The 21,560-nt window shown below is 46.0% G+C and overlaps 1 protein-coding gene across 4 annotated transcripts in view; it reads left to right on the top strand.

Annotated features, from left to right (window-relative positions):
• The first annotated feature begins 3,587 nt into the window (after positions 1–3,587).
• Positions 3,588–21,560, top strand: part of PRKRIP1 (PRKR interacting protein 1) — a 37,495-nt gene continuing 19,522 nt past the window's right edge. For all 4 annotated transcript variants that reach the window (XM_070362430.1, XM_070362431.1, XM_070362432.1 and 1 more), the window contains exons 1-5: positions 3,588–3,754; positions 4,340–4,418; positions 5,244–5,344; positions 10,625–10,710; positions 11,440–11,507. In XM_070362430.1, the coding sequence (XP_070218531.1) occupies positions 3,629–3,754; positions 4,340–4,418; positions 5,244–5,344; positions 10,625–10,710; positions 11,440–11,507 (460 nt within the window). In that variant the 5' untranslated portion in view covers positions 3,588–3,628. The remainder of the gene's footprint in view (positions 3,755–4,339; positions 4,419–5,243; positions 5,345–10,624; positions 10,711–11,439; positions 11,508–21,560) is intronic.

Consider the following 21,560-nt stretch of genomic DNA (forward strand, 5'->3'; position numbering starts at 1 on the left):
GATCCAGGATTTTTACTTTTTTTTTTTCATTCAGCTGCACCAGGTCTTAGCTGCAGTATGCAAACCCTTGGTTGTGGCACGTGGGATCTAGTTCCCTGACCCAGGGATTGAACCCAGGCCCCCTGCATTGGGAGCATAGTCTTAGCCACTGGACCACCAGGAAAGTTCCTAGATCCAGGATTTAAACCAAAGTTTCTGTGCTTCAAGCTTTTGTGGTCTGCGTGGCTGCAAGACAGGCTGAAATGTCTCATGGGGTGGGGAGGGTGACATTTCAACCGTTGGAGGTGAAGAGGGAACAGCAGATTCAGACTTCATGACTGATGGCCCGTGTTCCTCATGAAGCTGGGTGGGAGGTTCTTGAGGACAAGGGTACAGGCTCTACTGCTCTTTCTGGGGCTGCCAAGGAGCTGGAGGGTAGTGAGTCACTTTCCTGGTCCAAGACCATCTTTGCCTGCCAGTGAGACAGAGGTGTCCCCACAAGGAATTCAGCAGGGAGAGTGATCAGGTCCCTCTCGTGGCCCTTTCCCACCCGCTGCAGCTTCAAGAAACATGGATGCAATATAGAGAGTGTTAGTTGACCCAAGCTGTATGTGGGTGCACGCGTGCACAGTTGCTTCAGTCGTGTCTGACTCTTTGCAACCTCACGGACTGTAGCCTGCCAGGGTCCTCTGTCCATGGGATTCTCCCAGCAAGAATACTGGAGTGGGTTGCCATGCCCTCCTCCAGGGGATCTTCCCGACCCAGGGATCAAACCCTTGTCTCTTAGATTTCCTGCATTGGCAGGCGGGTGCTTTAGCACTAGCACCAGCTGGGAAGCCCATATGCATCAGCACACAGTGGAAAACTTCCAAGAAAAGCTCATGCAAGCTCAGCTGCTACTGAGAGCCCCAGTAAGGGAGGAGATGTCCGAGCCTCCCTATCTCACTGTGCTCTGATTGCACCTGAACTTCTGTTCTCTGCATAGGTCTGCCCTGCCCCTGGGTGGTGACCTGTGTGCATGGAATGAGGCTAAAGGAGGAGCCCAAGAATCTTGTCTGGGTGCCAAAGAATCTTGTCTGGGTTCTTTGGGGGCCTTAGGCAACAGAGAAGGGAGAGATGAGGCAGGCTGCAGGGAGGAAGCAGGACCCATTGCATAAAGAATTTTAAACAAACGAATTGGGTTACGTTGTGGCTTTATGGCATAATAATAATTAAGAACTTTGGCTTTGAGGTCAGATTCATTGTGATTATCCCAGCTCCATCATTTACTGCAAGCTTGGGCAAGTTATTCCACCTCTCTGGGCCCGGTTCTGGTGCCTCAGGGGTCCCGGGAGCTTGTGGGGCTGGGTAAAGCTTTGTTGCCCTCTGGTGGCAGACAGAGGGTGTCACTGAGAGGCTGAGTCCACTCTTGGACAGCTGGTGAGGAGTGAGGATGGGCACTCTTTCCTCCCACAGAGCAGACCTCAAATCCGGCTTCAGCATTAGGAGGGTGCCAACCGGAGGGCCCCACCAGGGTCTGCTGAGGAGCCTTGGTCCATCTCTCCGTGACTCATGAGGTGACTCAGGCCCTCATGGGGGCCAGCCAAGCTGGGTTTGAGTCTGGGTGATCCTGAGTTGGTCTCTTGCCCCTCTAGGCCCTCTCAGTCCTTATCAGGATGACAAACATGTCAAAACACTAGGCTTAGGCATTGAGGTTGCTATTACCTACATGCCTTAACGCTCTCTCTCCCACCTTTGTCCATTCATTTATTTCATTCATTTAACTTCCAGCCAGCAGCTGTCTGCCAAGCACCAGCTCTGGGCCAGACCCTGAGCTGGGGTATCAGGGACATGGCTGCCCTCTTAGCTCTGTAACTGTCTGTTCATCTACTGTGGTGTGCGCTTTCATTCATGGAGGATCCATTTCTTTACTGAGTGTTCATTCATTCTTTCTCATACTCACTAACTTCCTCATTCACTCATCCATCCATCACTAGGTTATCTCAATTGCATATTCATTCATTCTTTACTTTTTCAGACTCCTTTCCTTCCTCTCTCCCTCATTCCTGTGTTCTGCAAGCATTCTAAAAGCACCACTCTAAGCCAGAATTAGATGCTGGGTTTCTGGCACAACCCTCTCCCCAGACTTCTAGGTAGACAGATGGTGAGGACACCCTGTGACTGCCACATGCCAGCCATCGGGACTCAGAGCAGGGGGAGCACCAAGAAGGGAGCAACTGACTGCCTGGAGGAGGAGGCTGGGTCGGGGCAATCAGAGAAGGCTTCCTAGAGGAGGTAGCATTTAAACCACACTAAGCAGGGTGCAGGGCTTCCCAGGTGGTACTAGTGGTAAAGAACCCTAGAGCCAGTGTAAGAGATGTAAGAGGTGCTAGTTTGATCCCTGCGTTGGGAAGATCCCCTGAAGGGAGGGCATGGCAACCCACTTCAGTATTTTTGCCTGGAGAATCCCATGGACAGAGGAGCCTGGAGGGCTACAATCCATGGGGTTGCAGAGTCAGGCATGACTTAGCAACTAAACAACGAGGAACACACCTGTAGTTGAACAAATTGGGTTTATCGCCTCAGTTTGAGAAGGAAGACCGCATTTACCTCAGTAAGACAGTGTTTAGGGGATTCCCTGGCGGTCCCGTGGTTGGGACTCCACACTAGAGTTTAATCCTTGGTCAGGGAACTAAGAGCCTGCAAGCTGCACTAATGGCCAAAAAGAAGGGTGGGGAGGTGGTTAAAAAGGCTTAGTATGGAATTTGGGCCTGGGTTAAGTGATTTGGGGGAGGATTTGAGTAAATGGGCTTTTACTCTGGAATAGATGTTAGGAATCAGGGACAATTTTATGATTGAAAGCCTTAAATATTTAAAGTCTAACAGGATAAAGAAGCAGCGGTTACTCATATTAGTCAGAATGGGGGAAACGTTTGGTCTTTTTCTTGTTCCAACGATATTCTTGTTTTCATCCGACTTTAAACGTGATTACGGAGCAGTCTTCTTTATGCCTTGCGACATCATGGCCCTAGAATGGCTTTGCACGACAGTGGTGTTTAGGAAATTGTCTATGTCCAACAGGAGAATCCCAAGGTCTAGCTGTGAGTGCCAGGCCAGCTCCCAGATGCAAGGGGCAGCGCTCCTCTTTCTCGTAGGAAAGGCCCGTTCACGCGACCGAGGTGTATCTGCTGGGTGCCAGGCGCAGAGTGATTCGAGGCGGGCAAAAGAGATAGGGCCCCAGTCCTCCGGGAGCCCACATTGACGTCGGTGCTGTCTTAAACAGATCGTCAGCAAAGGCAGAGGGAGTGGACCAGACCCAAGGAACAAAGGCCCGGGTGAGGGGGTGGGGGGTGTCGAGAGAGTTAGCAGGGTGGTGGGCGAAGCCACAACTCGCGCCGGGACTGCAGAGGTCGGGGGGGCCAGAGCACACAGGGCCACCTCTCCCCCAGGAACGTGGGCGTTCGCTGCGCTGATCTGCTCAGAAACAGGGAAAAGAAATCAAGCCGCTTTAATCAAAATAACCCACCCGGGCCTCGAGCTTATGAATATTCAGCAGCCTGCGGGCAACTCCGCTCCGGCCGCGCCCACCTAGGAGACTGCGGTTGCGTCACTGGCGCGCGACTCTGTCGTCACACACGCGCGCCGCCGCCCGCCTGGGAAGGCAGCTGTCATGGCGAGCTCGGCGGCCTCTTCTGTGAGGCCGCCGAGGCCCAAGAAGGAGCCGCAGGCGCTCATCATCCCCAAGAATGCCGCGGAGGAGCAGAAGCTCAAGTTGGAACGGCTCATGAAGAACCCGGTGAGACGGGGCGCGGGCTGACGGCCCTCCCGAGTCCCAAACCCCTTCCCTTCCAGCGTCTCTGGGAGCTCGCGGGCCCTCTTCCCCCGTCTCTGAACGCGGGAACTCAGGAGCCAAAGCCCAGGGTCAGACCTTGGGAAGGAATAGGCGAGCCGGAGACAGTGAGCTTTCTGCTGCGGACTGGCTTCCCGTGCTTGAAGACTCTTTAACTTCGTGTGAAGGGAAGCCTTAGACTGGAAAGATAGAGTCCTTGGGTTAGCACAAGAATTTATTCTAAACAGCATTAACTGTTAGGCATTGGCCGAGAGACCTGGGGGTTGGAGGTCTCCAGTGATAGATAATGACTGACGTTCTGACTTCTGCCCTGATAAGTTGAGTTTAGCCCTAACAAGGCTGTGGGCTGTGATAGGACACAGAATATACAGGATGAAGTAAAGCCAGAAGGGAGAAAATAAACTCAGCTTTGGGTCCAAGAAACAAAGCAGCCTTACTTCACTAGTTCAGTTAAAGAATTTTGGTTGTAAAAGACGTCACTTTGTCAGCCGGTTTATACATAACAAACGCTTTCACGTTTAAATGTTGCAGGATAAAGCAGTTCCAATTCCAGAAAAAATGAGTGAATGGGCACCTCGACCTCCCCCAGAATTTGTCCGAGATGTAATGGGTAATGTCTGTGTGTGTGTGTGTGTGTGTGTGTGTGTGTGTGTGTGTGTGTAAATACAGTTTTTAAAGTGTAGGTATAAAACCTCTAGTTTTTGTTAATTATATCCCCATGGCGGGGTGGGGTGGGGAGTTCATTGATCCAATGTTTTACTCTTACAATGAAGGGATATTATTGGTTATGGTTTGGCATTAGAGAATCTTCTTTGTTTTTTAATGATATCTTGTTTTTTTAAAAGTGGAATAGTTTTTATTTTGTTGGGTTGTAAATTAACACAGTTCTAAAGTAGAGTAAAGAGCAGGTGTAAAAAAAATTAGAACCACCTGTAGTTCCGTGGTTCTACTTGTAACATTTTGATACAGCCTTGGAAACCTCTTTATAGTCAAAACCACGCATGCTTCAGAAAAAATGTTTTTACAAAAATACGGTTGTTCTACACATACTATTTGAAACTTACTCTTTTTAGATCATGGCATCTTTTCAACTCAGTAGAATCCTAGCATATCGTGTGAAATCCTCTGCTTGGGGAGGGGAAAGGTCACAGACTCTCTTTTAGGTTTCTGGTCTCTGAACCTTAATCTGCTTGTTCTGTTAATACTGTTTGAGAGTGGAATTTTTAGGGACTTCACATTCAGCATTCATGTGACAAGTATTTAATGCTACCTACAGTATGCCAGCCACTGTGCTAGGTTCTGGGATACAGTGGGGAATAGGGCAAGCTTGATCCTTTCCATCACTTCTGGTATCTGTCTTTGGTCCACTTTGATTAAGGGTAGCCTGTATTGGTAACTGGATCTCATCAAGAGCTCTGGACTGTCCTGGCTCTAGGTTCAAGCGCTGGGGCTGGCAGCGGAGAATTCCACGTGTACAGGCATCTGCGCCGGAGAGAGTACCAGCGCCAGGACTACATGGATGCCATGGCTGAGAAGGTTAGTGAGCCAGGAGGCTGGGGTTTAGGCGATGTGTACTGAAACCTGAGGAGAATAAGCAATTGAAGAGTAGATACATCTGGGTGTGGCTTGAGTGAGGGCTGCCTTCTGAAGTCAGCACGAGAAACAGATGGAAGGTAGAGTCCAGGTTACTTCTAGGTCAGGCCCAGCACAGCAGGGCGCTCCCACTAGGAAGTGAGTGAGGGGAGTGCGTCTGCCAGGTGGTAGAGAGCCCAGCGGGGTCCCCTGTCCCCGCCAGGCCATTTGCCATGGAATAGGAGGCAGGCTCTCACATCACTGGAGTTATTATTTCTCTATAATTTTCTCTCCTTTTGGCTGAATGTCTGTAATTCCAGTTGGCTGTGTGTCTGGTGCGAGAACTGTGCTTTCAAGTGTTTCTGCCTCTTTGAGTTTTCTAGCTTTGAGGCTGGCATTTCTTCAAGACATAATAATTGATTAAGAATTGAGAATATCTGTGAGTTTCTGGTGGTCTAGTGGTTAGGACTCAGGACTTTCCCTGCTGTGGCCTGGGTTCAATCCCTGATCTCAGAACTGAGAATCCCACAAGCCTCCAGGGCGGGGCATGGCAAAAATAAATACAATTTTTAAGTTAAGAATTGAGAATTGCTTTAGAAATTGTATTGTATAAGAACTCTTAAGTTCTCCATTGCTTGATAGGAAAGGACAGAAACCTCTCTCCTATTGCTCTTAAGAAACATTCTCTTGGACATTTCACTTGTTTTCTTTTTGGAATTGGGTTTTGGAGTTCTTTTATCCACACCAGGAATCTTGTTTGATTTTATACTAGATTTAAATTGAGTCTGTAACTTAACTTGAATGAGAATGGATGTCAGAGTGTTGAGTCATCTTTTCTAGAAACTTTGTCTTTTTTGTTTGTATCTTTTTGTGTCTCTCAGTGATCATCTATGGAGATTTCACACATGTCTCACTTTTTGTTCAAAGATTTTTTTTTTAAGTATTTTGATTGTAGTGATCCTTTACATATTTATTGGCCTGGCCAGAATTGAGTTTGAAAAAGTACCTTTATGATTTTCGAGCGGAAAGGGGTAATTGCCGTGGTGGTTTTCACCTGGTATTTGTGTGACCTCCAGCCCTTAACTCGGCCCCCGGCTGTTGGTGGTTCTCCAGCTACTGCTCATCTCTAGTGTTTAGTTTCAGGTGACTGGTCACACAGCTTTGCCAGGTCACTGATGGCTTTGCACTGTCAGGAATAGCAAAACTCTGAGTATAGACACTTAGTTCAGTTCAGTCGCTCAGTCGTGTCCGACTCTTCGTGACCCCATGGACTGCAGCACGCCAGGCTTCCCTGTCCATCACCAACTCCCAGAGCTTACTCAGACTCATGTCCGTCGAGTCAGTGATGCCATCCAACCTCTGTCAGCCCCTTCTCCCGCCTTCAACCTTTCCTGGCATCAGGGTCTTTTCTAGTGAGTCAGCTCTTCCCATCAGGTGGCCAAAGTATTGGAGTTTCAGCTTCAACATCAGTCCTTCCAGTGAACACTCAGGACGGATCTTCTTTAGGATGGACTGGTTGGATCTCCTTGCAGTCCAAGGGACTCTCAAGAGTCTTCTCCAACACCACAGTTCAAAAACATCAATTCTTTGGCACCCAGCTTTCTTTATAGTCCCACTCTCACATCCATATGTGACTACTGGAAAAACCATAGCCTTGACTAGATGGACCATTGTTGGCAAAGTAATGTCTCTGCTTTTGAATATGCTATCTAGGTTGGTCATAACTTTCCTTCCAAGGAGTAGGCGTCTTTTATTTATTTATTTTTTGTGTGTGTAATAAAGTTTTATTAAAGTATAAAGGAGATAGAGAAAGCTTCTGACATAGGCATCAGAAGGGGTCAGAAAGAGTACCCCGAGTAAGCGTCTTTTAATTTCATGGCTGCAGTCACCATCTGCAGTGATTTTGAATCCCAAAAAAATAAAGTCAGCTACTGTTTCCCCATCTATTTGCCATGAAGTGATGGGACCAGATGCCATGATCTTAGTTTTCTGAATATTGAGCTTTAAGCCAACTTTTTCACTCTCCTCTTTCACTTTCATCAAGAGGCTTCTTAGTTCTTCACTTTCTGCCATAAGGATGGTGTCATCAGCATATCTGAGGTTATTGATATTTCTTCTGGCAATCTTGATTCTAGCTTGTGCTTCATCCAGCCCACCATTTCTCATGATGTACTCTGCATATAAGTTAAATAAGCAGGGTGACAATATACAGCCTTGATGTACTCCTTTTTCTATTTGGAACCAGTCTGTTGTTCCATGTCCAGTTCTAACTGTTGCTTCCTGACCTGCATACAGATTTCTTAGGAGGCAGGTCAGGTGATCTGGTATTCCCACCTCTTTCAGAATTTTCCACAGTTTATTGTGATCCACACAGTCAAAAGCTTTGGCATAGTCAGTAAAGCAGAAATAGATGTTTTTCTGGCTATCTCTTCCTTTTTTAGTGATGGAGCAGATGTTGGCAATTTGAGCTCTGGTTCCTCTGCCTTTTCTAAAACTAGCCTGAACATTTGGAAGTTCATGGTTCACGTATTGCTGAAGCCTGACTTGGAGAATTTTGAGCATTACTTGACTAGTGTGTGAGATGAGTGCAACTGTGCAGTAGTTTGAATATTCTTTGGCATTGCCTTTCTTTCGGATTGGTATGAAAACTAATCTTTTCCAGTCCTGTGGCCACTGCTGAGTTTTCCAAATTTGCTGGCGTATTGAGTGCAGCACTTTCACAGCATCATCTTTTAGGATTTGAAATAGCTCAACTGGAATTCCATCACCTCCACTAGCTTTGTTCATAGTGATGCTTCCTAAGGCCCACTTGACTTCACGTTTCAGGTTGTCTGGCTCTAGGTGAGTGATCACACCATCATGATTATCTGGGTCATGAAGCTCTTTTTTGTACAGTTTTTCTGTGTATTCTTGCCACTTCTTAATATCTTGACACTAACAAACACTTTTTTTAAACTACTTTAGAGGACAGGAGATAGAGCACAGGTGTTTCAAGGGCCATCAGTTAGTCGAAGTTTTCATGTATTGATTAACAACTCAGAGAAAATACAGAAAAATGTTTCACAAACCTTGAATCCACATAGTTGCAAACTTATTTTCACATGGTGAAGGACAGGCTCTGAGATTAGAAGGAAAGAGAGATGCAAGAGAATCCTTACCTTCCACATGACTGAGAAGAGTGTCCCCACTATGGACAGAGCACATCTGACTCCTGCTGGAGCCTCACCAGGGCCAGCAGCCAGTGGGGGTTCTGTCTTGGTCCCTTGGAAAGTGCAGCTGCTTCAGACATTCACAGCTCAGCTTCTAAACAGACCAAGCGCTTTTAGGTTGAAGGCCTTGCTTTCTAGTTGAACTCTAATTGAAGTTAGGTCCTGGGAATTCCCTGGCATTGCAGTGAATCAAGCTCAATAGACTTGAACTTTCACTGCCAAGGGCCACAGGTTCAGCCCCTGGTTGGGGCACTGAGATCACACAAGCTGCATAGCACGGACGAAAAAAAAAGACGCTGATTCCTTTCTTGGAAGGAGACATTTCTTTTTTATTTCATAATTCTGCTCTGGAAGAGTGTTTCTGCATCAGTCTCAGCAGAACCACCCAGCCCTGGCAGTTCAGACCAGCAGAGGTGATGAAGCCACCTCTTCCTCTGCTAGCTCCCTTTTTGAACACCCTCGCCCTCCCCCGCCCCAACCTTTATGGCCAAAACTACCAGAAGTAGAGGTGACACTCTTTTATCAGAAGATATCTTTATAGTGTTTTCCTGTAGGTTATTGCAGTTCATTGTTCTTCCTAAAGGCTCAGAAAAGGAAGAATTACTATTCCCCCATTTTATAGATGTAGAAACTGAGGCTTAGAAACAGGTATAGCTGCTAGGAAGAAATAATACAAGAGGTGGATATATGTACGTATATATGTAGTCACATATACATACGTAGCACATGTATGTATAAGTAATGGCAGTACATGTTATCTGCCTTATAATCTGTCTGTTAATAACTGTAAGTAGTCAGGACTTAAAAGTTCCATGGTCCCAGCCCTCTGGCCACTCCACCTGGTGAACTCTGGTCACTGTCTCTGAAGGAAAAACACACTCTTATGTGTCTCCTTACTCTGAGTACTCTTAGTACATTTCTGACACTTCTAGTCACCGAATCTATGGGAATTTCCCCCACACCAAGCGGTTCTGTGGCACCAGGCGCATGTCCTACAGTGTAACTGTTTGCACACTGCCTACGTGGAGGTGACTTCAGATCTCAAAAGGAGGACTCAGTCCTACAAGACTGCCTCCCACCCACAGCTTCAGAGGCCTGCTGCACGTCTCCGTCGTCGTCTGTGCTTCTGGCCCACTGGCTGTAAGTCAGGCTTCCATGACCCCCTCCTCAAGGCTCCATTAATTTGCTTAGAGAGGCTGACAGAACTCAGTGAAGCCTCTCACTCACTAGTTTCCAGTGTGTTATGGAAGACTGGAGCTCAGGGAGAGCCAGTGGAAGAAGGTGCAGGGAGAAAGAGTGGAAGCCCTGCACCCCCATGCCCTCACCAGCTCAGGAACTCTCCATACACACCCTTTGGGATTGGAGGCTTCACTACGTGGACATGGTTAAATCATTTGGCCACTGGTGATTCGTTCAAGCTTCAGCCCCTCTCCACTCCCTGAAGGTCAAGGAGGCGGGGCAGAAAGTTCCCGTGGCAACCAGCCTTGTTCTTAGGGGCTTTTCCAGAGTCACTCATACACTCCTGTAGTTGAAAGGGGCTGGTTATAAATAACAAAAAATACCCATTTCGTCTTTATTTCTAGAGCTTTATATCTGGAGTTAAGGAAGAGACTGGCAACAAAACTAATTATCGTAAAAGATCCCCCTGTGGCTCTTAAATAGGAAATTTATAAGAGTTTTAGGAGCTATGTGTCCAAAAAGTAGACAAAAATCAAATACATATTTATTTTAAACCACAGTGTAACATTTTCCGAGGCCCTAGTGGAGAAGAGCCGGTAGTGCCGCCTCTGCCCTCAAGACCCTCCGTGTGCTCCCTCATGCTCTGTCTCTTCGTTTGCTTGTGCATGAGTGGTATCTTAATGAGCTGAGTCGCTTCAGCGTCAGAGACCTGTATGTTGATTTCCTGCCCCGCCTGTTGGGCAACTTCTTAAAGTGGCCCCAGAGATCTGGCTGTGCCTATAGCACCCCCAGAGGTGTGACTTGTAGAGTTTTCATGCCACGCCAGAGTTTGTCTAAGTGATGTGGTTTTTTGCAGCAAAAATTGGATGCAGAGTTTCAGAAGAGGCTGGAAAGGAATAAAATTGCTGCAGAGGAGCAGACTGCAAAGCGTCGGAAAAAGCGGTGAGAGCTTTGTGGCATCTCATAGCTAGTGAGACTTAGGGCAGGAAGTGTAAAAATAGATGGTTGGCGAACAAATCCTTCTTGTGGTCAAAAGTTTACCTGTATGACCTGTTGAGGTCTTGGCTGTTAAAACCTACAGTGGAGCACCCCAGTAGAGAAATGACTTTTCTTCCTGGGGAGAGATCAGTTCATTTACTGCCCCCCACCCCCAGCTTGCTACAGATTTTCCAAGGCTTGGGGGTCAGCACTTCAGTGATGGCATGGATTTCTGTGTCTCCTCTATGTCTGTATTTTAATGAAAGCTTTAGTAAGTTGCTATGAGCAAACTTCACAGTTAGCCTCTCCCCGAAAGGAGGGCCTGTAACCCCCCTAAGTGACTACATACAGGCTGCATGTGTGTCTGTATTTTAATAAACGCTCCCTCAACTGTTAGAGAGGTGAGCAGGATTCTAAAAGTAGTCCCTAAATATCTTGGAATGAAAGAGTATCGCTGGTAGCAGTATCTCTGGATTGCTTTAATCACCTCAGGACTGCAAAGAATTTGATCTTGATTCATGAAGGACACAGGTTGATGATGTTGGAGTAGCAGAGTCATGATGACGTACTTCCTTCCTTTTATTGTAGCGTTTGTGTAGGGTCTAAGTCCTGAAGCTTCCATAAATAGATGTTTAGTCTCTAAAATAGAAAATGGGTGGTTAAAGAATTCATGTATTTGTTTTACATTTGTAGCCAGAAGTTGAAAGAGAAGAAATTACTGGCAAAGAAGATGAAACTTGAACAGAAGAAGCAAAGTGAAGGTGAGTGGTGCCCCCTTTCCTTTTGTGGCCCTTCTCAGCATTGATCACGGTGATTGACCTGTCAAGACTGAGGTTTTAGAGTTTGGAGCTGGTCAGCTGGCCTCTGAAGAGATGAGGGCTTGTTTCTGTTAGTTTTGACTCATTTAGTTTTCAAGTGTCAGAAAGGCAAGCTGGTTTAAGCAAAACAGGAAAGATACTGGCTCGTGTTTAGTCCAGGACAGACCTCCTTTCAGGCCTGGCTTGTAAAGGAGCGCTGATGTTACTGGCATTTACTATCTCTTTCCGTCCCCTGGCTCCCCGTCCTCAGGGGGGCTCATTTCTTCCTGATGGTTTTAAGGTAGCTGTGGCTGCTCCAGGCTGCACCCTGGCTCATTCTTGTCCAGTAGGAAAGACTGAGGGGGTGTCTCCAGCAAAAGTGTTTTTGTGTCTCTCTGGCTCTCATTGAGTCATTTGGCAAGTCAGTTAAGAATGCTCTTGGCTACAAGAAATAGAAAACTCAACTAGCAGTAGTTAAGCAAAGAGGAGTTATTTTTTCTCACATAGCAAGAAATCTGGTGGTAGTGTGGTTGAGCAGGTCAGTAGTGTCAAGCTCAGCATCTCTGCCGTTCTTTTGACCTTGATCCTGGGGCATGAGGTGGCTGCTGCAGTTCCTGGGATCATACTTAGGTTTAAAGCAGAAAGAAGAGGGAAAAGAAGTGGTACTTGTCTGGTTTTGTTTTTGTAACTGGAGAGCATCTGATCCCCCAGAAGTGCCCATCAGGTATTATTTATATCTCATTGGTCAGTACCAGGTCACTTGATGTCATCAGGCTAGATGAATAGAAAACAGAACTGTCACAACTGTCCTTAACCTATCGTGATCCATCACTGGATGGATGGTACATTGCCACCCTAGACAGAATTGAGGTTTTGTTACAAGGAGTAATAGGGGGCGAGTAACGTGTCATATTCCACAGTCCTGCCTACATCTGAACCCATCACAAGGCCAGCGGTGTCAGTCACTCCTTTTGGAGCCCCTGGGCTGAGAATCAGAGAGAGGTCCCAGATGGGAAGGATCAAGGAGGCTAAGAGACCCAGAAAATGACAACTCATCACCACATGACTGAATTGGGGGCTCTACTATGATTGACTAGACACATTTCCTGATTGGACAGTTGTGATGTTTGTTCTCAAGATAAAATCAGACCTGCGTTGACATACTGAAACATCAGCCCCTCTAGGACCCGTTTTCTTATGAGTTGTAAATGTACTACGATGGGCTTCCCTGGAGGCTCAGTTCATTAAGCGTCTGCCTGCAATGCAGGAGACCCAGGTTCAGTCCCCAGGTGGGGAAGATCCCCTGGAGAAGGAAATGGCAACCCGCTCCAGTATTCTTGCCTGGAAAGTCCCATGGACAGAGGAGCCTGTTGGGGCACAGCCCATGGGGTCACAGAGTCAGACAAGTTAGTGACTAAGTCACCACCATGTGACGCACTATATGTGACATGATTTTAGCCTGCTGCCCACCATTTCTGAGAGGAAATTATTTTACAGTGCCAAAATGTGATGGCTCGGACCTCATCCCTCAAATAAACCGCCTCATCAGTCCCGTCCTTCCCCAGCCCCTACGCACAGAGGAATGTGGGTGTACTTGGTCCGAGGCCAGGAGGGTTGGGCACAGGTGCCCGTCTCATGTTCTGTTGAAGAAGGTACTATGGCTTGGACCCCAATACATTGAGACATAGAAAGGTCTCCTTGGCTCTGGGAAACCTGGCCTTCCCTCTCCAGGACTTGTTGTCTTTACTGCTATTTATGTGTTCAGTGAGTTTCCTGAACTAACTCTCTAACTACTAACAAAGCTTATATTCTTTGTTGTGTGTGGCAGCTAAAGTCTTTGCTAGGTTAGCTTAGTGGTCAGCTGAATATTAGAGATTTCCTGAAATGCTTTGAACCAGTAAGTCTCCTGATCCTTGCCAAGGGCCTGTGCTGTGTGTGGTGGAGCATGTCTTCAGCTTTCTGGCAGGCAGTTTACAGCTTTGCCTTAGCCTCCACCCCCTTGCACAGAGCCTCAAGGTTAGCCAGAGGTGAGATTAGGGCCGTGGCTTGTCTGTCTGAGACTTGTGCACAGCTGTGCACACGCATGTAGCCTTGTAGATTACCAGCCTTTCCTCTCACTTTTGGTCCGTTTCTTGTTTGTTTCAACTGTTACCACTGCCTCTGGCAGCTGTGATGTTAAACAGTAGCCACTGATGGTTTCTGACAAATACCTTGGGGAAAGGCTGTTCTCACTGAGTCAGTTTGAATAAAGCAAGCCTCGGGAGTGGAAGTTTCCAGGGAGCTGCCAGACAGGTCAGATAGGGACAGTGCTCTGGGTATGGGACTTTGGAGGAACTCCCACCAGGGGCTACTCGTGGCTTTTCACAGCTACTGCGATTAGGAGGCTGTTGATTGAGCGGCTTCCTTGGATCTGGGGAGAAGGAGTAGGGAACAGGACAAGTTAAAACAACCACAAAGCTTGCTGTTCTTACCAAAATTCAACCATTTTTTAATCAAACCATCCAGGGAACATTTCTAGAGTTCTGAAAAGGTTGATTCTGACGATTGTTGTCAGTGTTCTCAACAACACTGCTACTTTTATGGAGGAGCAGATTTTAAGAGGTCCCTTCTGAAAGTGCTACCATCTCTCTAAATTTTAACCTGCCTGTATTTGAAATATGTTTCCTGTAGATATCAGATATGTGGGTCATGTTTTCATCCATTCTGACAGTCTCTGTCTTTCTGATAATGTTTGATTTTAGGGCTGCCGCTTTAGTTCTCTTTGTTTGTTTGTTTCTGTTTCTCCTGCCATCTTTTGGATCTACTTGACCGTTATTCTGTCTCTCGTGTTTCTAACTATTTCCCTTTCTACACCCTTTTAGTTTTTCCTCTAGAGCTTACTCTATTCATTCTGCTTTCACAGTCTACTTAAAACCAGCATTTCACCACTTTAAGTAGAATGTAGATATTTTTCATCACATAGATCCCTTTAATCCCTATATTACAGTTGTCTTAGGTATTCTATCTCCATACACTGAAAAGCCCTTCAGATAACGTTACTTTCTTTTAAGTTGACATGTAGTTGATTACAGTACTATTTCAGTTTCAGGTGTGCAACATTGTGACTTGGTATCACCATAGGTTTTGCACCATAGTTATTATATCATCTTTGGTTGTATTTCCCATGCCATACATTGCATCCCTGTGACTTACTTATTATGGAACTGACCGTTTGTACCTCTTTGCATCCCTTCACCTGTCTTGCCCTTTCCTCCATCCTCCTCCCCTCTGGCATCCACTAGTTTTTTCTCTGGATCAATGGAGTCTGTTTCTGGTTTAAGCAGATTTTTAGATTCCACATATAAGTGAAAACATGCAGTATTTGTCTGTCTTCGTCTGACTTATTTCACTTAGCATAATACCCTCTAGGTTCTTCCATGTTCTTGCAAGTGGCAAAATTTCATTCCTTTCTTATGGCTGAGTAATCTCTCTCTCTCTCTCTCTCTCTCTCTCTCTTTTTCTCTCTCTCTCTCTGTGCGCGCACATGCACACATCTTTATTCATCTGTCAGTGGACACCTAGGTTGCTTGTGGTGTGCATATGTGTGTGTGCACATGTGCACACGCATGCACACATCTTCTTATTCATCTGTCAGTGGACACCTAGGTTGCTTGTGGTGTGCATATGTGTGTGTGCACATGTGCACACGCATGCACACATCTTCTTCATCTGTCAGTGGACACCTAGGTTGCTTGTGGTGTGCATATGTGTGTGTGCACATGTGCACACGCATACACACATCTTATTCATCTGTCAGTGGACACCTAGGTTGCTTCCATATCTTGGCTTTGTAAATAATGCTACATTGAACTTTGGGACGCATGTATCATTTTGAACTAGTGTTTTCATTTTCTTCAGATAAATACCCAGGAGTGAAATTGCTGGTCATGCAGTAGTTCTGTTTTTATGAAGCAGAGCTATTTTTATTACTATCTTTTATTTTCAATCATCAAATATATTTCAGACTCAAGAGGAGAATACTCTTGAATAGTGACCAGATAGCATTTCTGTTGCTTTTTTCTTTGTTCCTCACGTTCCAGACTTCTTTCTGTCAGTCTGTCTTTCTGTCTTCTTTCCCTTCTGTAAGAAAAACTCCCTGTAAGTCATTCAGTGAGAATAGGTCTGCTGGCTGAATTATCTCAGCTGTTCTTCATAGGTGTCTGGCTTTGTTTCACCCTTGTTCCCCTGGGGACATTCTCACAGGATAAGAATATTGGGTTGGCAGATGTTTATTTCAGTACTTTTGAAATGCTGCTCCATTTCCTCTGGCCTCCATTTCTAATTAAAAAAAAAAAAAGTAGTTATTCAGATTGTTTTCCTATCATTGTTTTTCCCTGGCTGCTTTCAAGATCTTTAGGTGTCAGGAATTTGATTACGATGGGTTTGCACATGGATTTCCTTGGGTTTGTCCTGGAGTTGCGTTTGGAGTTCACTGAGCTACATGAATCATTGGTAAGCACGTGTCTTTGTCAAATTTGGAATTTTTTTCCAGCCTTTTTTTTTTTTTGCTTTGTTCATATTGGATAATTCCTGTTGATCTGACCTTGAGCTGTCTCTTTCCTGTGTCATTTCCAATCCACTATTGAGTCAATCTAGTGAATTATGTTTTTCAGAAAAGTTTTTGTTTCCATTCAATTCTTTATTACTTTTTCTTTGCTGAAATTTTCTATCTTTCCATTTGTTTCAAGATTCTTCATTCTTCCTGGAAAAATATTTCAATAGCTACTTTGAAGTGTTTGGTAGTTCCAATATCTGGGTTATCTTGACATTAGCATTTGTTGATTGTCTTTCCCCGTGCAAGTTGAGATTTTCCTGATTCTCCACATACTGAGTAATTTTCTGTGGCTCCTGGACATTTTGAATCTCATGAGACTCTGATCTTGCTGATGTTTGTTTTAGCAGACAGTCATCCTGGTTGTGTTCAGGACACAGGTTCTAATCGGCCTCCTGTAGATTGTGGCTCTAGGAACCAGGGTTTTGAAAGCTTTTGCTGTGCTCTCCAGACGTGTCCTGCGGGTGCCACCCAGTGGCCAGTCAGGGTTGAGTTGAGTTCGGTTCTCAAAGTGCTCAGCATGATTAGGGCAGATCCAGGCATGTGCCGTCAGGGCGGCCCCAGGAGTCCGTGAACGACTTTATGGTGTCTCTTCTAATCTCTCTGTGACCTCCCCAGTAGTTCCTGGTTTCCTGGAGCTCCCCTTTTCAGATCTCCAGCCAGAAAGTCAGAGCTCTAGGTACCTACTCTGCCACACGCTCCGTACACTTGCCCCTGCATCCAGGGCTGTGGTGGGCGGACGAGGAAGAAAAGTAACAGTTTGCCTGGCCATCTCAGGACCACGGCTCCCCAGTCAGAGAGAAAGGCTCCCCTCCTTCCAGGTTTTGTGCAGCAAGCCCCCACTGCCCCTACAGTCACTGCGGCCCTCCTGATGCTGGCAGAGAGAAAAGACAGAAGCGTTTCCCCTCCCTCTGAACATTGGGAACCCACTTTCTTACTCCTTGAACCGGAAGTCGAAGGCTTCTCTCCAAACTGTCTGTGCCCAGTCTCCGCTTCTGTGTATTGGGTCGCCCCGAGTCCAGGCCGAGGGATACTGGAGAGTAGAAAGAAAGAAACAGGAAATGCAGTACTGTTCCAGTGGTACTTTGTATTCCTGTCTCTTCTCCCGTTCTGCTTATCTTTCAGAGTCCATGCCTTCTGTCCTGGTGCTATAAGCAGTGTTCAGTGGAGAAACAGTCAAATGTGCTTGCTCTGCGTTACCTGGAACCCACCCTCCATTTGTTTTGGGGAGTGTGGTTTTTTTTCTTTTTTGGTTGTGCTGGGTCTTCGTTGCTGTGCATGAGCTTTCTTCAGCTGCAGTCAGTGGGGATGGCTCTCCAGTTGTGGTGCACAGGCTTCTCACCGCGGTGGCTTCTCTTACGGTGCGCGGGCTCGGCAGTTGCATCTCCCAGGCTCCGGAGCACAGGCTCGGGAGTTGTGGTACATGAGCTTAGCTGCTCTGCAGCGTGTGTTGTCTTCCTGGACCAGGGATCTAACCAGTGTTCCCTGCAGGCAGGGCGGACTCTTAACTGCTAAACCACCACGGAAGCCCTATTTGGTTTTTTGAATCCACTTACAGGACTTGATATTTAGCTCTTGCACATTTCAGCTTCGTGTTACAGGCTCTGTTGGTTCAGGTCTCCACAGTCCTTTTGAATTCTGATTCTGGGATTCAGCATGTTACCATGTCTTTCTAGTGTTGTGATGGATAGGTTTCATAAACATGCCTCCTTTCTGTCATTGGTAAAAATGCTGAGCCAGCCAGACTGGGCCAGGGAGCTCCATCTAGGCTGGCATGGACCTGTTCACTGAAACGCTGCTGCTGCTGCTAAGTCGCGTCAGTCATGTCCGACTCTGTGCGACCCCATAGACGGCAGCCCACCAGGCTCTGCCATCCCTGGGATTCCCCAGGCAAGAACACTGGAGTGGGTTGCCATTTCCTTCTCCAGTGCATGAAAGTGAAAAGTGAAAGTGAAGTCGCTCAGTTGTGTCCAACTTCTTAGCAACCCCGTGGACTGCAGCCCACCAGGCCCCTCCATCCATGGGATTTTCCAGGCAAGAATACCGGAGTGGGGTGCCATTGTTATTCTCCAGCCAAGAATCAGCCAGATTCCCTCTTCTTTGATCTGACCCACAGAGGTGAGATAGGAAACTGAGAGGTCCTCAAGGTCATGGAGTAAGCACGGCATCTGTAGGGTCTTAGCTCAGCGCTCTCTCCGGCTCACCTTGACCTCAAGCATCTCTTTGAGCAGATTTTTCCCCCCCTTAAAATGTAAAATGATAAGCTCTCCCTAGATCTAAAATCCACAACTTGGTATCTTTGCCACATACCTTGCTGTAATGAAGATACACCATCTTTGGTGGGGGGGGGGGCGGTCGGGGGGAGGGGTTCCCTCCCCTGTAAATCCAAGAACCCTTTCAGAGCAAGAAACTGAGGTTACTTTGCTCTGAGTTTGTATTTATTGAACCTGTGATGGGTCTGCAAAATCAGAGTAACTTTTTAGTAATCAGTTGTAGAATTGGAGAGAGGTGGCAGTGTCCCAGACCTGAGATTTCTTAAACCCCCTTTTCTCGCGGCGTGCTCCCCTTAGGTTCATGTTACCGCAGTTTCCAGTCCCTTTTCTTTCATTTGCCCAAGGCTGTGAGGAGTCTCAGAGGTGAACGAGTGCACCCAGGGTGTCTGCCCTGATTAAAATGGCCCTGGGTCTCCCCCGTCCTGAGCTTCCCTTCTATCAAAAGGATAAGTGTTTTCACCACGTCGCATCGTAGTAGTGCAGTGTTTTTTCAGGCTGAGGGTTGTGATCCTTTACTTACTGGGGCATGAAGTTAGCTTAGAAGTTACAGATTTTATATATTTTTTTTTTCAAACATGCATACCACAGACTAGAAAACAACAGAATGCCTCACATCCTGGAGTAACTATTTAGTGAAATTTTCTTTTCGGTTTCTAGGTAGGCCGTGGGCCGCAGTCAGGCTTGAAACTCATTGTTATGATACATGAGCCCCACTCTTCCTGTGCAGTTCTCACCTGTACATATTTTTGAAATGATGAGTAATAATGCATGGCTGTATATGCGTCTCACCAAACGAGCAGGCAGAGTGTTCTGGGGATAACTTCCTAAAGGGGGTTGTGTGCCTTTCCTGCACCTCTCAGTTCCTTGCTTATTTTTCATTTTCTGAGCGGGAAAGGAGGATTTCTAGGTGGTTGGAATTAATAAATCTAATGTGGTGATACTCAGTTCCGCCACAAGGTGGCCTCAGTGCGCCTCTGGGTTCTTGATGGACTTGGCGCTAAAGCACTTGAGCTTCTTGGCTCCTCTCCAATCAGTGGTGAGGGGCAGCTGGCTAGGAGTTCCGGTTCTGTTGCTGGAAAGGAAATATCCCGGCTTGTTGTCCGTGCCGGTTCAGTGAAGTGAGAGTTGTCAGAATGATACCACAGGATGGCGTTAAGCCAGTCTGGATTATTAAAGCCCAATCCCCAAACAATATATTCTAACACCAGTGTTAATCATGAGACTGGCTCACCTACCACAGAAACCTTAAGGTGATGTGTTACTAAGTACCTCAAGGGCAGTTTCTCCAGGGTTGGGGTGGGGGGAGAAGCAGGTGAGGGAGATGAAGTGGTATAGACGTTCACTTACAAAATAAATGAGTCACAGCTGTGAAATGCATAGTGTGGGGAATGTGCAAGAGCTAAATATCTTAACAAAGATAACGTTAATATCTTTGGTGTCAGATGACAGCTGGACTTATCGTGGTGATTGTTTTGAAACATACAGAAATAGTGAATCACTGTTGTATACCAGGAACCAATATAGTACTGATACTTCAAAAACATTCCTGGAAAAATAGATCAGATCTGAGGCTGCAGAGGTCTGGAGAAAGGGGAATTAGATGAAGGTAGTCAAAAGGAACAAACTTCTGGTTACACAATAAATATACAACATGATAAAGGTAATACTACTGTACATTATAAATGAAAGTTAACAGACTTCTCTGCAAAAGGAGAAAAAAATTTTTTTCTATTTCTTTAACATTATTGAGAGACAGATGTTCACTGAACCTGTTGTGATTACTTCAAAACTGGGGTGGGAGGGGCAGTCTATCGGCCTCAGCACTGTGGACACTCGGCCAGATGCTCTGAGGGATGGTGTCCTGTTCCCTGTAGGATAATTAAGAGCATCCTGGCTTCTACCCCCAGATGCCAGCAGCGCCCGCCCTCCCCTCCGTCACTGACAAAAATAAATGTCTCCAGACCTTTGCCGAGTGTCTTCCCCATGGGGGAGAGGGACGAAAGTGTCCCCAGTTAATACGACTCCTGTTTCAGCTGGCATCTGGTGTTGGGAGGACACTCAGTTTACGTTTTGGATCGAAGTGTTTGAGTGCCGCAGTTCTCAGCCCTGCTGTCTATACTGGGAAACCGTGCGTAACCTTTGTGTCTTCTGAGAGTAAAGGTAATACAGCATCACTTTAGAAATGTTTAGAATACGCAGGAAAGAAAAAAAGTCAAAAATAAAAAATTATCCGTAATTCTTACTTAAAAAAATCACTTTAACATTTTCATGATGTTTATTTCAATTTTTATCATATAAACTTATTTACATAATTATCATATTTGTAGTTGTCCTTTTATCATATTTCATTGTATCACAGATATTATTCCATGTTCTTATAATTCCATGGTGCAAGGAGGGGTTTTTTTTTCCAGTCTGTTCATTCATCTGTTGTCTTAGGTTTTTGTTTGTTTTGCTTTTATTAAAGTTAACATCAGCCTCAATTACACTCTGGCATTTTCCCTAGTATTCTTACAGTCTTGTGAATAAAATCTCAGATACCTAGACTGTAAAACCGTCTGTAAACAGTAGTGTAAGAATAATGGGGAAGGTCAAGTATCGCCATCCTAATGGACCACCTTTCTCTCTATCCATTTTCTTCTTCTTTTTAAATGTTTGTTTGACTGTGTTGGGTCTTAGTTGCGACGTGCGGGATCCTTCATGGCAGCGCGGGCGGGTTCAGCACTCGCGTTGCTGGTCTTAGTTGCCCTGAGGTGTGTGGGATCTTAGTTCCCTAGCGAAGGATGAAACCCGCATGCCCCGCATTGCAAGGCGGATTCCCAGCCACTGGACCACCAGGGGACATCCCTGTCCGTTTTGTTTTAATCTCACCATGTGAACATACCACCTATATGTAGTTATAATTGTAGTATACGAACATGTTCCCGTTTGCTTACTTTATTTAACATTATAAGCACTTCTTGTCCTTCATAACTTTTTCAGTGACTGATCATATCCAGCAAGTGACATGCCATGATATACCTAACACTTTCCCTTTGTTAGACAGTAGACTGATTCCAGTTTTTCTCTTCTTTAGAAGATATTTTAGTGAATATATGAACCTGTCTCCCTTCCCTTTCTGGGTAAAATTCCAGCAGTGGCAATTATTAGATC

The sequence above is a fragment of the Bos mutus genome, chromosome 25 (genome assembly GCF_027580195.1).
Source record: "Bos mutus isolate GX-2022 chromosome 25, NWIPB_WYAK_1.1, whole genome shotgun sequence".
Lineage (NCBI taxonomy): Eukaryota > Metazoa > Chordata > Mammalia > Artiodactyla > Bovidae > Bos > Bos mutus.